The 12,562-nt window shown below is 45.2% G+C and overlaps 1 protein-coding gene across 6 annotated transcripts in view; it reads right to left on the reverse strand.

Moving 5' to 3' along the window:
• ANAPC1 (anaphase promoting complex subunit 1) overlaps positions 1-12,562 on the reverse strand; it is a 58,857-nt gene that overhangs the window by 27,061 nt on the left and 19,234 nt on the right. For all 6 annotated transcript variants that reach the window (XM_079968395.1, XM_079968394.1, XM_079968396.1 and 3 more), the window contains exons 18-26: positions 11,114-11,188; positions 8,984-9,249; positions 8,675-8,766; positions 6,618-6,766; positions 5,523-5,601; positions 4,988-5,024; positions 3,075-3,145; positions 1,025-1,203; positions 263-489 (exon numbers count right to left, since the gene is read on the reverse strand). In XM_079968395.1, coding sequence (XP_079824521.1) covers positions 263-489; positions 1,025-1,203; positions 3,075-3,145; positions 4,988-5,024; positions 5,523-5,601; positions 6,618-6,766; positions 8,675-8,766; positions 8,984-9,249; positions 11,114-11,188 — 1,175 coding nt within the window. The remainder of the gene's footprint in view (positions 1-262; positions 490-1,024; positions 1,204-3,074; positions 3,146-4,987; positions 5,025-5,522; positions 5,602-6,617; positions 6,767-8,674; positions 8,767-8,983; positions 9,250-11,113; positions 11,189-12,562) is intronic.

Consider the following 12,562-nt stretch of genomic DNA (forward strand, 5'->3'; position numbering starts at 1 on the left):
TATGATTCTACGAATCCCCCTCAAAAACAGCGACAGTCTAAAAGTGCCCTCAATCTCAAACCTGCAAATGAACACAGCATTTTCGTAAGGAAACTTTCTACTTTCCCGACTGCCCCCTCCCATTGCGGATCCCAGCATCCTTAGGAACTTCCAGTGCCTGGAATCCCTGCTAGGAAGCCTGACTCTGGCAAACGTGGGGATCTCTGCAGTGACACAATATGACACTCCGACAAACAAGCTTCTAGGAAAGCCAACAATTTACCGGTTTTCTTTTTCTTCTATATATTCGTGGTCACTGACTTCTGGCATCTGAACTACATTGACACGGACAGGGTGAGCACTCTGCAGAAGTCTGCGCACCTCTTGCACTCTCAGGTCTTCGCTCCATATTAGTGACATCACTTCCTGGTTCATATCATTCATTCCGTCGTCCTCCTCTTCTGACTCGGCTGTTGGGGGCATTTCGGAGGAGAGCACCTGGGTGTCAGACTTTTGGAGAGAAAGAGAGCGAAATTGTATTTTCAGTGGGGAAAGGTTGGAATGTTTGAGGCTATATATTTAAGGGAAAAAATGAGTACTGGAGGCGAGAAACGTAACAAAGGTACATAAGGTTATGCACAGTGTGGAGAAAGATCACAGAGGAAAGCATTCCTCTCCTTCTCAAAATACTAAAACCCGGGGTCAGCCAATGAAGATGAATGGTAGGAGATTAAAGATAGATAAGAGGAAACACTTCATCACACAAAGCATAGTTAACCTATGTAATTTTCTACCACAAGACATAGTGAAGACGACCAACTTGGAAGGCTTTAAAAGGGGATTAGACAAATGCATGGAAGATGCAAACCCAAACATTCGAATTTCCCCCTTTTTCCATAAAAAGGCATCATTGGTAAAACTAGAAATGCTCTTTTCCCTTTAATTTAAACAAATGGAAAGCCAAGCACAGGCATTAAATCTCAGGAACTATTTGAAGGAATCTTCCCAACTTTTCTCTGGAAGATACTTATATTATGGTACTTACAGCTTTACACTTTGGCAAGTTTCCCTCGCACGCCTGTTTGGAAAGATCCTGACGGCCAATCAGAAGACAGACTGCTTCCGGCCAGTCAGAGGCAGGCTGCTGCCGGCAGTGATATATTGCATCTCTGATAGGAAGAGCAACTCCAAATGGCAAAGACTCCAGATCTCTTAAGGTGAATCCTAATATTATAAAGAAAACAAAGCTTGGGGTAATTTTGCATGCTAATTTCTATGAACCCATCTTAAGTCCAAATATACACATTACTGTCTGTAGGCACAAAAGTAGAGATGCAAACATACCCTATAGGACAGGGGTGGGGAAACCTTTTCTGGCTAGCAAGCCAGATCTTAATCTCCCTTGGCCCCGGTGAATCAAATCTGACAGGTTTCAGTCACCTGACATCAGAGAATCAGGTGATACTGTGCTTCAAAGACCCAATTGTAAGGACTTCAAAATGCAACATGGGGGGCTGTTAGAAAGTGCTTTGCAAGCGGTCACATACTGTTCCTTAAGTCTCTGAAACAGCTTTCAAACAGTAGGGTTTGGGAAGGATCAAGAGCAGTGCTGAGAGGGAGAAGCAGTTTCCATGGACTGCGAGCCAGTTATACCTCCTTGAGAAGTTGATGGGCAGGAGGGAGTACATGTTGGGAATCTGAATACGTGCAGCTACTCACACAGAGTCAATTAGAATTGGCAGACAGCCAAGGCAATGTGGAGGAGTAAGTCTGCCTGGAGATACAGAGGCATGGAGACAGCTCCATGATTGCTCACCTCTCTCACGGGAATAATGATTAATGGCCTACTAACTAGTACGAGTGTCAATGTAGGAGTTGGAGGTTGAGAGTTGTGAGTCGTGTATGAGAGAGTTAGTCAAAGATCCGAGTTCTTTTCTGTTCCTGTAAATAGTCCACTGTATGTAATAAACACCTAACTACAAGTTCCTGGTTCCTGCTTCGTCCATCCTGTCTGCAGCCAAGCTGCCAATTGCTTTCGTGAATTCTGCGTTTACTCTGCTAGGTCTGGCTAAGGTCCTGCAACTAGTCGGAAAGTTGCGAAACACCAAATAGGTTTTGCCAATAGTACAACTTGCCTTGCTCCAGCAAAGGAATGATTGGACACACTTTAGATTCCTGAATGTTCCTATGAAGCCCCTCTATTATCAACCCATAGGGTGGGAGTGGCTTCCCCAAAATGGCCTTAGCAAGCCGGTGATCCCTGCCCCCTACACCCATGGCATTAAAATCCTTCAGGATGAAGACAAGCAATGGTTTTTAAGAGAGTACAGTGGTACCTCGCAAGACGAAATTAATTCGTTCTGCGAGTTTTTTTGTCTTGCGATTTTTTCGTCTTGCGAAGCACGGACTTTGGAAAAGCTTCAAAAATCACCAAAATCTTCAAAAACCTCAAAAAAAGGCTACCACACCGCGTGCTATGAGTTGCTCCTCGAAGTCAAGTCGCAACTGTACCCCCTGAATGCACGGTTTTAAGAAAAAGGAAACAAACTTGCAAGACAAAGGAAACAAACTTGCAAGACGTTTTCGTCTTGCGAAGCAAGCCCATAGGGAAATTTGTCTTGCGAAGCAACTCAAAAAACGAAAAACTCTTTCGTCTTGCGAGTTTTTCGTCTTACGAGGCATTCGTCTTGCGAGGTACCACTGTATTCTAAGTGAAACACTGCTTCCCATGGTGCACATTCATATTTCTTTTGCCTCACTGTTACGTCTGGCCGTAAACACTTTTCAGGTTTTTGAAATGATAAAAACCTATGAAACATCTTTAGCCAGAGACAACAGCGGTATATGTGCACAAAAAAAAGACATGTCTCTAGATTCTGCTTTCACGCATTTCAAAATGAAGTTGCTAGCCTTTATTTATATGCACGCAGAACGCCCACAAAACCAAACAAAAGTTGTATTTCTAGTGCTTAATTTTTGGTTTGGAGTGTATGTATTTTTCCACCCACGGACCTTCAGGTGATGGGCGGATTTATAAATACTTTAAATAAATAAAATAAATAAATTCCTGGCATAAAGTTGGAAGATCTCCTTACCTACATTCGTCATCCAGACAACCAGTTTTTCCGCAAGACTGGAAGCAGATGTGCTGTGCTGAAAACTGCATCTGCGCAAGGGGAAAAGCAAGAGGAATGTAATGCGCTGCCGTTGCTCTTGCAGAAAGACCTGAAGCCCAGGAGCCAAAAAGGGGCTTCCATGCCTCTCCACCTGCCCCTGATGATTCTCCCTAGGCCACCCCAACCTCACCAGCCCCGCTCCATGTCTTCCCCAACTACTTCTGCCTGGCTGGAATATATCCTTGAACTGTGACAATGCATCTGGCTTGCCTGGACAGAGAGGGGTGTGAGTGTCACATCCATTGCCATAGGTGCCAACTCTATCCATTGCCATAGGTGTTAGAATTCCTGCATCATGATTGCAGTCATGGGATTTTTGTCTATCACATGACGGTATATGTTTTAGACTCCACAGAGTGGGAAGTGACGGAGACAGGATGTTTGTGTAACTGTCTTCCGTGAAGTGGGACTATTGTCCTTTGTCCCCCCCCCCCTTTTGCTGTCTGATGCTAGAGAAAGGGGGAGCCATGTTGCAGTGCTCTGTCTGTGTTTATATGTAAATAAAGTAGATTAGCCAAAATGCTGAGTTGCTGAGGTCTGTTACGCAAACTGCATACACTCTGCGGATCCCTAAGTGTGCCGGTGTCTGTTGGCATCGGTTGCTGTGATGTTCGGGCTGAAGAAAGCTTTAGAAGCTCCCGAACGATTGACCAGGAGGGAGAGAACATTGCAATCGGGCATGTGTCTCTATCAGGGTCCTACTTGAGAGTAGGAAGGGATCCTGACAGGGGACACCTAAGCACCCCCAAAAAAGTATGCTGGCATGGGACTGAGCCTCCCCATACTTGAGGGGCTGGGCCTTGCCAGGCCTAACTGCAGCAGCAGTGGTTCTTGGCAGGCCTCATAGCCTCCTCCTGACACGTGTGAAGGCCTTCGCCCACCCCGCCACTGTTGGGCAGAACTTGGCTCCTCTGTCCATTGCCATACCCACTTTTGCCTCTGGCCCCACTCACTACCAGAATACCATTTTACTCCAGAAAGTTCCTCATGGAGGAACGTGGCCCTCCTGTTGAAAAATATTCCTCACATAGGAGGAAGGAGACGTGACTGTTGTCCTCACCTGCTCCTCCGAATCCCTAATTTGTTCCACAGTGAGTGGCCACAGTTTCCAGACAGATTTTGAGCCTTGGCCCCTCTACTGCCTGAAACGAAGGAAGCAGCAGGCGTGGGGCCTGGGCAGATGAGAATGCACCTACTGCAACACAACAGGGTCATTCTCGTGCTGGTGTAGCCCATCTGGCTCTTAGGGAAAAATTCCCTGAAAAATTAAGGCAATTCAGGAAATAGACCATAAAGAGCCAAGGAAAGAGATCAATAGTTTAGAGGTCCTTTGGGGGAAAATAAGACTTCCCCAAGGGCAGGAATTGAGCAGAACCCATAAACCAGGCATAGGCAAACTCCGCCCCTCCAGATGTTTGGGACTACAATTCCCATCATCCCTAGCTAACAGGACCAGTGGGGCAGGGATGATGGGAACTGTAGTCCCAAACACCTGGAGGGCCGGAGTTTGCCTATGCCTGCCATAAACCGAGAGAGTAGTTTTCGTATTGCTCAGGGAGGAGATAGCAAGCAAGGGCGAGCACCAGAATATTGTACTTTTCTGTTTATAAGATGAGGGGTTTTTTACGTTTAAATAGTTCTTAAAAATTGGGGTGAGTGATGGGCATTTCGGTGAGCGTTTTTAGGCACCCCACCCCAAGAAAAGCTCAACAACTCTGGGCAATTTCCCCCCATTTTCTGACTTTTGAGTCCCTAAAATAGGAGGTTTGTTATACACGGAAAAATACGATAGCTCCCAAGTGGAATGTTACACCATTCACTAATTAACATACCGAGGTTCCTCCAGCTCAGTTTGCTGCTTTCGCTGCCCTAAGGAAAAGAAAGGAGAGAGAATGAAAAGGCACTGCTCTTACCTTTGCTTGAGAAGATTAAAACAAGCAGCAAAAAAACAGGGTAGGGAGACTTTTCTGTGGTGGCTCCTCTCCTTTGGAATGCCCTCTCCCGGGAGGCCCACGTGGAGAACTTGTTGCTGTCATTTCAGCACCAGGCAAAACCACGCCAGTTTGTGTGGGCTTTTAAGAACTGCTAAAGTAAGCAGCTTATGAATGGTTTGGTTTGACTCTCTGCTTGAGGGAGCTGTCACTGCTTTGGTTTGTTGCTCTTAATTTGTACAATCTCTCTCTTTTTTTTAAAATTAGTAGTAGTAGTAGTAGTAAATTGCACTTTTTGTTTCTTACAGCTCTGTAAGCCACCTGGGAACCTAAGAAACATACGTTGAAGGTGCGGGGATACAAATGATGTAACTAAAGCAAGCAAAACAAAATGAACATCCCTACGGGCATTGGAGAGCCTAAAAAAATGTATTACCTGTAGTTATCCTGGACAAATAGTTGGAGGCCTCATTTAAAACCGCTTTTTCATCGCCAAGGATGTACAGCACAACACTCTGCTCAGGAGAAAGAAATTCGCTTTTACAAAAGATCCAGTAGATTTAACTTGTACAAACCTAAGAGTCATATCCACTGCGCTGGGCAATTTTTGCCTCTGGCTCCCCTCACTATTGTCTTGCATCCTGCCTGCCCAGCCGCCCGTCAAAGAATGTGACCCTTGTGATAAAAGGGATTCCTCACCCTTGATTTAGAGTAAGGGGATGAGCAACGTAAGTTGAAGATAAAGAGTGAAGTTACAAGTTGCTGTAAAGATTTTGTGCTGAAAAAGTCAACGATTTTGCTAAGAATGTGAAATGCTAGGAGTGCAGCTCATGGTTGGCTTCAGTATACAAACTATACAGAATTGGGTATAGTTAATGTAATTATCTGCAGGGAGACCTGTATTCTAATATAAGTACTAGCTCATGCATAGGCAAACTAAGGCCTGGGGGCCAGATCTGGCCCAATGGCTTTCTAAATCCAGCCCGCGGACGGTCTGGGAATCAGCATGTTTTTACATGAGTAGAATGTGTCCTTTTGTTTAAAATGCATCTCTGGGTTATTTGTGGGGCATAGGAATTTGTTTAAAAAAAAATATCAAAATATAATCTGGCCCCCCACAATGTCTGAGGGACAGTGGACCAGCACCCTGCTGAAAATGTTTGCTGACCCCTGTACTAGCTAAAGGCCACTACTGTTAGGTTGTTGTTTTTTTAAGCTGTTGCTTTAAATTGTTTTTAAATGCTATATGTTAATTTTGATTCTTGCATTTGTAGGCTTGGGGGGGAGTTGGTATGGGGTTTTTGTTAGGAAGTATGGTTTTTTTATTATTTTGTACACACTTATATCGTTAATTGTTTTAATTATTTTTGTTATGCATTTTTTGCCTTTATATTGTAACCTTGTGTTGTGAACCGCCCTTAGACCTACGGGTATAGGGTGGTATACAAATTTAATAAGCAACAACAGCATGCGCCGAAGCATGCCGACACCTATTTGCAGTGCCAATTCTGCAAGCGTTGTCTGCACATACCAGCACCACTAGCTTGCTCCTTTCGCAGATTCCAGGCAAGTAGGGGTAGGGCGGCACACTGTCTCCCTTCAAGCAGGAACTCAGCCACTGGAAGATGCTCGGAGGTTCAGCCGAAAAAAAGGAAGGGTGATGCATGAAACCTGTTTGGGCTGAATCATACAAAGTATCAGGTCAGGTGTGCCATTTTAATAATACGGAGGTGGTTCTAAAAAAGAAGAAGGTAAAGGACCCCTGGACGGTTAAGTCCAGTCAAAGGCGACTATGGGGTTGCAGCGCTCATCTCACTTTCAGGCCGAGGGAGCCAGCATTTGTCCACAGACAGCTTTCTGGGTCACGTGACCAGCATGACTAAACTGCTTCTAGCGCAACGGGACATCATGACGGAAACCAGAGCGCACGGAAACACCGTTTACCTTCCCGCCACAATGGTACCTATTTATCTACTTGCACTGGCGTGCTTTCGAACTGCTAGGTTGGCATGAGCTGGGACAGAGCAATGGGAGCTCACTCAGTCACAGGGATTCAAACTGCCAACCTTCTGATTGGCGAGCCCAAGAGGCTCAGTGGTTTAGATCACAGCGCCACCCGTATAGGATTAATGTTATCAGACCAGCTTTAAATCATTCATATAGAGCTAACAACCTCCTTCGCCAGAGCTGGGGAACTTGGGGTCCCCTGCCCTCAAGATGTAGCTGAAATGGGGGACCAGTGCTTTCCAGATGTTCTATTTCAACTCCCATCAGCCCCAGACAGCAAGGCTAATAATCGAGGGAGTTGTAGTCGAAAGCATCCAGAACTCACCATGTTCCCCGTACATAGATTATGGTGCCAACCATCTCTGGCCACTGGCTAGGCTGCATGGGGTTGATAGGAGCTGGGGTACAATAATACATCTGAAGGGTCACAGGTTCCCCATCCCTGAGCTATGTTCCAGCCTGCATATTTGCAAACTAAAACACCAGCGACCTTGGGCCAAAGAAAACCAAACCCAAGTAAGTCCTGAGCACCTTGGATACTTCTCACTGCCTGGAGAATTTGGATGCACATAACAACATTGAGGGAACTTTGGTGTCTACGGTAAATATATATTTTATTTTCTGGGGGCAGAATTAAGTGCTTCACAAACAGCATCCATTGACACTGCCTCTGGTTTCCAAAAATGTGTATTTGTTAAGAAGACTTCTTCTCAGCCACAAACAACAGCGCATATATATATATATATATATATATATATATATATATATATATATGACAAAACTCTAATAAGGGCAAGTTGTTTGATATAAATATAATGCATAGAATTTAGTGCCACAGTTAATTGTGATTGCCATATAGCAGCCTAGGTCAACCCGGTGCTCTCTAGATGGTTCGGACTACAATTCCCATCAGTCATGCTGGCCAAGGCTGATGGGAGTTGTAGTCCAAAGCATCCTGAAGGGCACCTGGTTGAAGAAGGCTGCTGCGGAGGACTAGGTAAGAGACTATAAGGACCATGAACCATTGGCAATCTGTTTTCCAGTTCTGGGATTCATTAAAATAAATGCTATTACTGGATTGTACAGTGGTGCCTCGCAAGACGAAATTAATCCGTTCCATGAGGCTCTTCGTATAGCGGTTTTTTCATCTTGCAAAGCAAGCCCATTGACAGCTTAGCGGATTAGCGCTATTAGCGGTTTAGCGGCTTTTAGCGGATCAGCTGATAAGCTTCTTATCAGCAGATCAGCTGATAAGCGGCTTAGGGCTTAGGAAAAGGGGGGGGGAGGGAAAAAACCCCGCAGGAACTCGCAAGACATTTTCGTCTTGCGAAGCAAGCCCATAGGGAAATTCGTTTTGCGAAGCGCCTCCAAAACGGAAAACCCTTTTGTCTAGCGGGTTTTCCGTCTTGCGAGGCGTTCGTCTTGCGGGGCACCACTGTATACTGCATGTGGAGAAAGCTAAACAGATCTAGGACTGCACTTTAGTAACAGCTCCACAATCAGAGTCTGGCAGCATGGCTTCTAAACACACAGTAGAGTGTTCTTCTCCAAAGCAAACCAAGCTATTCTCTAGAAACGCACCTGGATCAATTATGCAGGCTTGGCTGGAAGTCTTTACAAGCAGTGGATAGTCTCTGTAGTAATAATCAAGATAAGCTTCCAGTTTCAAATCCCTAAAAGGGGGAAATAATAAACAAGTGCATAGAGTTATAAACTCTGATGGTGTCACCTCTTACTTTTCTCTATACTAAACACTCACCTGTTCACTCCATTTACTTAAATTTGTAAAAAATAAATAAAGATCAGATGTGCTTTAAAGCCCAACTCCAAATCCTCCGACCTGCTGCCAGGAAACACCACTGACCAGAGTTCACACCCAAAAGGACATACCTTGCCAGCTGAACCAGAAGGACAACGAGGGAACGAATCCCTTCGCCCATCAAGCAATTCAGCTTGAGCTCCTCATAGATCAAGTGGAGCACGCAGAAAATAGCTGGGATGTGGGGGAAGAGAAGAGTGGTGGAATCCAAGCTGTGGTTGGGCGAGAGGCTGTCCCTGGGAGATTTCACTTCCAGTGGATCCAGCCGTAGAGCTTTGGCCAAAGGGTGAGACTCAACATTTTTATGATAGTCAGAATTTAGCAGATATTCCCAGTCCTGGATTAAAGGAAAGGAAAGAAGAAAGGACACATGAGACAATCCTGCATACTAAATTGTTTTAGTTTATATAGTGGAGGGAGTGTTTTGCATTTTTAAAACAAGAATGCAAAGCAGGGAGTTAAAAACCAAAGACAACGAGATCACCAGTGCGATCTTATTATAGGCAGCATTTACAGTTCTCAAGCTGTTTTTAAAAAGATGCTTATTAACATGCTGTTGGTTTTAACAAACATAATCCTGTGGCCTCTGATAGACAACTGTTGCATAATGTGTTTTTTTAGCAGGAGCTAATATGAATGTACCTATTGCAACAGGATCTTTCTCTCACTGATGTGGCCTATTTTGGAAGCTATTTTGTCAAGACATTGCTTGCTTGCTCATTAGCATTTAAGGAGATTCTCTAGCACAGTTCAGAAACTGGCATCCACAACGATGTCTTTCATATTGCGAGATCAGAAAGAAATGTTGCCTTGTCAGCTTCTGAAACACGCACCAATGGTGATCATTTGCATGTGTCAAATAGATATCAGACAGCAGACAAAGCTTTGGTTATTAGCCTAAACCTCTTGATCCCAAACACAATATAAATAAATATTTTTTTATTTATACCCCGCCCTTCCCGGTTCAGAAAACCGGGCTCAGGATGGCTAACAACAAATTTAAAACACTTAATTGATGCAACAAAAAACAGCATAAAATACAGTATAAAATGTGAATAACAATAAATTCAGAATTCAAAAATCAATTTAAGGGGGAAATCCATCCAATAAACATTAGATGATCAGCAGGGCTAGCTGGCTAAATTAGTCCTATTTGGGCCAGTGAGGAGACCAGGGGAGAATTAGATGTGGGATCCTAGAGCGGGAAATCTTCATAAAAAGGGTAGGGGGAGGGAAGGAAGGGGAATAAAAGATCAGGCTAAGTTCAGATTGAAAGCCAGGCAGAATAGCTCTGTCTTACAGGCCCTGCGGAAGGAGGTTAAATCCTGCAGGGCCCTGGTCTCATGGGACATGAGAAACACTTTTTTCAATGCCACCATTAACAATCTGAGCTACCTTGTACCAAAACCAAACTCCAAATCTGATGAAGTGGGCTCTAGTCTACAAAATATTATGCCATAGTACATTTATTAGTCTTTTAAAGATGCCCCTGCACTCTCCATGGTTTTACTTGTGGCTATCCCTCTGGGTGGACGCGGGTGGCGCTGTGGGTAAAAGCCTCAGCGCCTAGGGCTTGCCGATCGAAAGGTCGGCGGTTCGAATCCCTGCGGCGGGGTGCGCTCCCGCTGCTCGGTCCCAGCACCTGCCAACCTAGCAGTTCGAAAGCACCTCCGGGTGCAAGTAGATAAATAGGGACCGCTTACCAGCGGGAAGGTAAACGGCGTTTCCGTGTGCGGCTCTGGCTCGCCAGAGCAGCGATGTCACGCTGGCCACGTGACCCGCAAGTGTCTCCGGACAGCGCTGGCCCCTGGCCTCTTAAGTGAGATGGGCGCACAACCCCAGAGTCTGTCAAGACTGGCCCGTACGGGCAGAGGTACCTTTACCTTTACCTATCCCTCTGGGAGCTTTTTATGTTGAATCATCAAAGTTCGTCAAGTGATATGCAGACCTGTGAAGTCAGCCTTCAGTCCAAAACACCAGGTTGTGGCTGAAGTGTTGGGACTACAATTCCTACCCCTGCTGTAAGTCAAAAGAGCACACCTGATGCTCACATAACACCAAACAAGTTCATGCAAATGTGTGTGTTTTTTAGCTAAGCGCCATACAAGTCTAGGAAGCAGCACCTCCCGAATCAGAGGAATGCACAAAAATCCTCCAGCTGCTCAGGAACTACTAATTAAAATGATAAATTATTCCCTTACTTCATCTGATCCTGTCTCTGACGGCCGGGCTTTCTTGGGAGCAATGACTGGAGAAAGAGAGCCTTCAAAATCAAGCTGAAATCAACAGATAAATAAATCATCACACTGGGCACTGAATTTCAGTTTTCATACATTACAGGAATCGTTCTGTCAGAAGAAGCAAAGCTGATCGTGCAACAGTTCCACGTACAATTGTGATTATTTCTTTGCATTAACCTATGCCACCTGGAACCCTGCCCAGGGACTAAAACTCTCACCAGCCCCATACAACCTGGAGGTTGGCTGTCCCTGCTCTAAGATCTACCATATATACTCGAGTACAGTGGTGCCTCGCAAGACGAAAAGAATCCGTTCCGCGAGTCTCTTCGTCTAGCGGTTTTTTCGTCTTGCGAAGCAAGCCCATTGACGGCTTAGCGGCTTAGCGCTATTAGCGGCTTTTAGCGGCTTTTAGGCTTAGAAAAAGTGGGGGAAAGGAAAAAAAACCCGCAGGAACTCACAAGACATTTTTGTCTTGCAAAGCAAGCCCATAGGAAATTCGTTTTGCGAAGCACCTCCAAAACGGAAAACTCTTTCGTCTAGCGAGTTTTCCGTCTTGCGAGGCATTCGTCTTGCGGGGCACCACTGTATAAGCTGAACCGAATACAGTGGTGCCCCGCAAGACGAACTCCTCGCAAGACGGAAAACCCGCTAAACGAAAGGGTTTTCCGTTTTGGAGGCGCTTCGCAAAACGAATTTCCCTATGGGCTTGCTTCGCAAGACGAAAATGTCTTGCGAGTTCCTGCGGGGTTTTTTCCCTTTTTTCCCCCTTTTCCTAAGCCCTAAGCCGCTTATCAGCTTATCCGCTAAAAGCCGCTAAACCGCTAATAGCGCTAATCCGCTAAGCTGTCAATGGGCTTGCTTCGCAAGACGAAGAAACCGCTATACAAAGAGCCTCACGGAACGGATTAATTTCATCTTGCGAGGCACCACTGTATAATCCGAGGCACCTAATTTTACCACAAAAAACTGGGACTCGAGTATAAGCCAGTTCACCACACCACAAACTTCTCCCCACCCCAGCCTCTCCCCTTGCCTACCTAGGCCACCAACAAAGGCGGCGGAAGAGGAAGGAGCAGTTCCAAAGGGCTGCTTTCAGGCTGCTCATTCCTCCTCCACCGCCGCCGACAGGGACCCTCACTCAAGTATAAGCTGAGGGGGGCTTTTTCAGCATAAAAAATGTGCTGAAAAAGTTGGCTTATACTCGAGTATATATGGTATATTGAACTATTATATAGAGCCAAGCAATAACTAGTAAGATGTGAGGGCACCCAAAATCAAGGGAACCATGCTGTTGTTGTGCTTGCAAGATTCTGTGTATATATAGTTTAATTCTAAGAAGTACAGGGAAGGGACAGAATACATTATCTCAGCAATACCTTGTTACTAGCAGAAAGCCTGTTACACAGCTTG

Source organism: Podarcis cretensis (genome assembly GCF_951804945.1).
Source record: "Podarcis cretensis genome assembly, chromosome: 3".
NCBI lineage: Eukaryota > Metazoa > Chordata > Lepidosauria > Squamata > Lacertidae > Podarcis > Podarcis cretensis.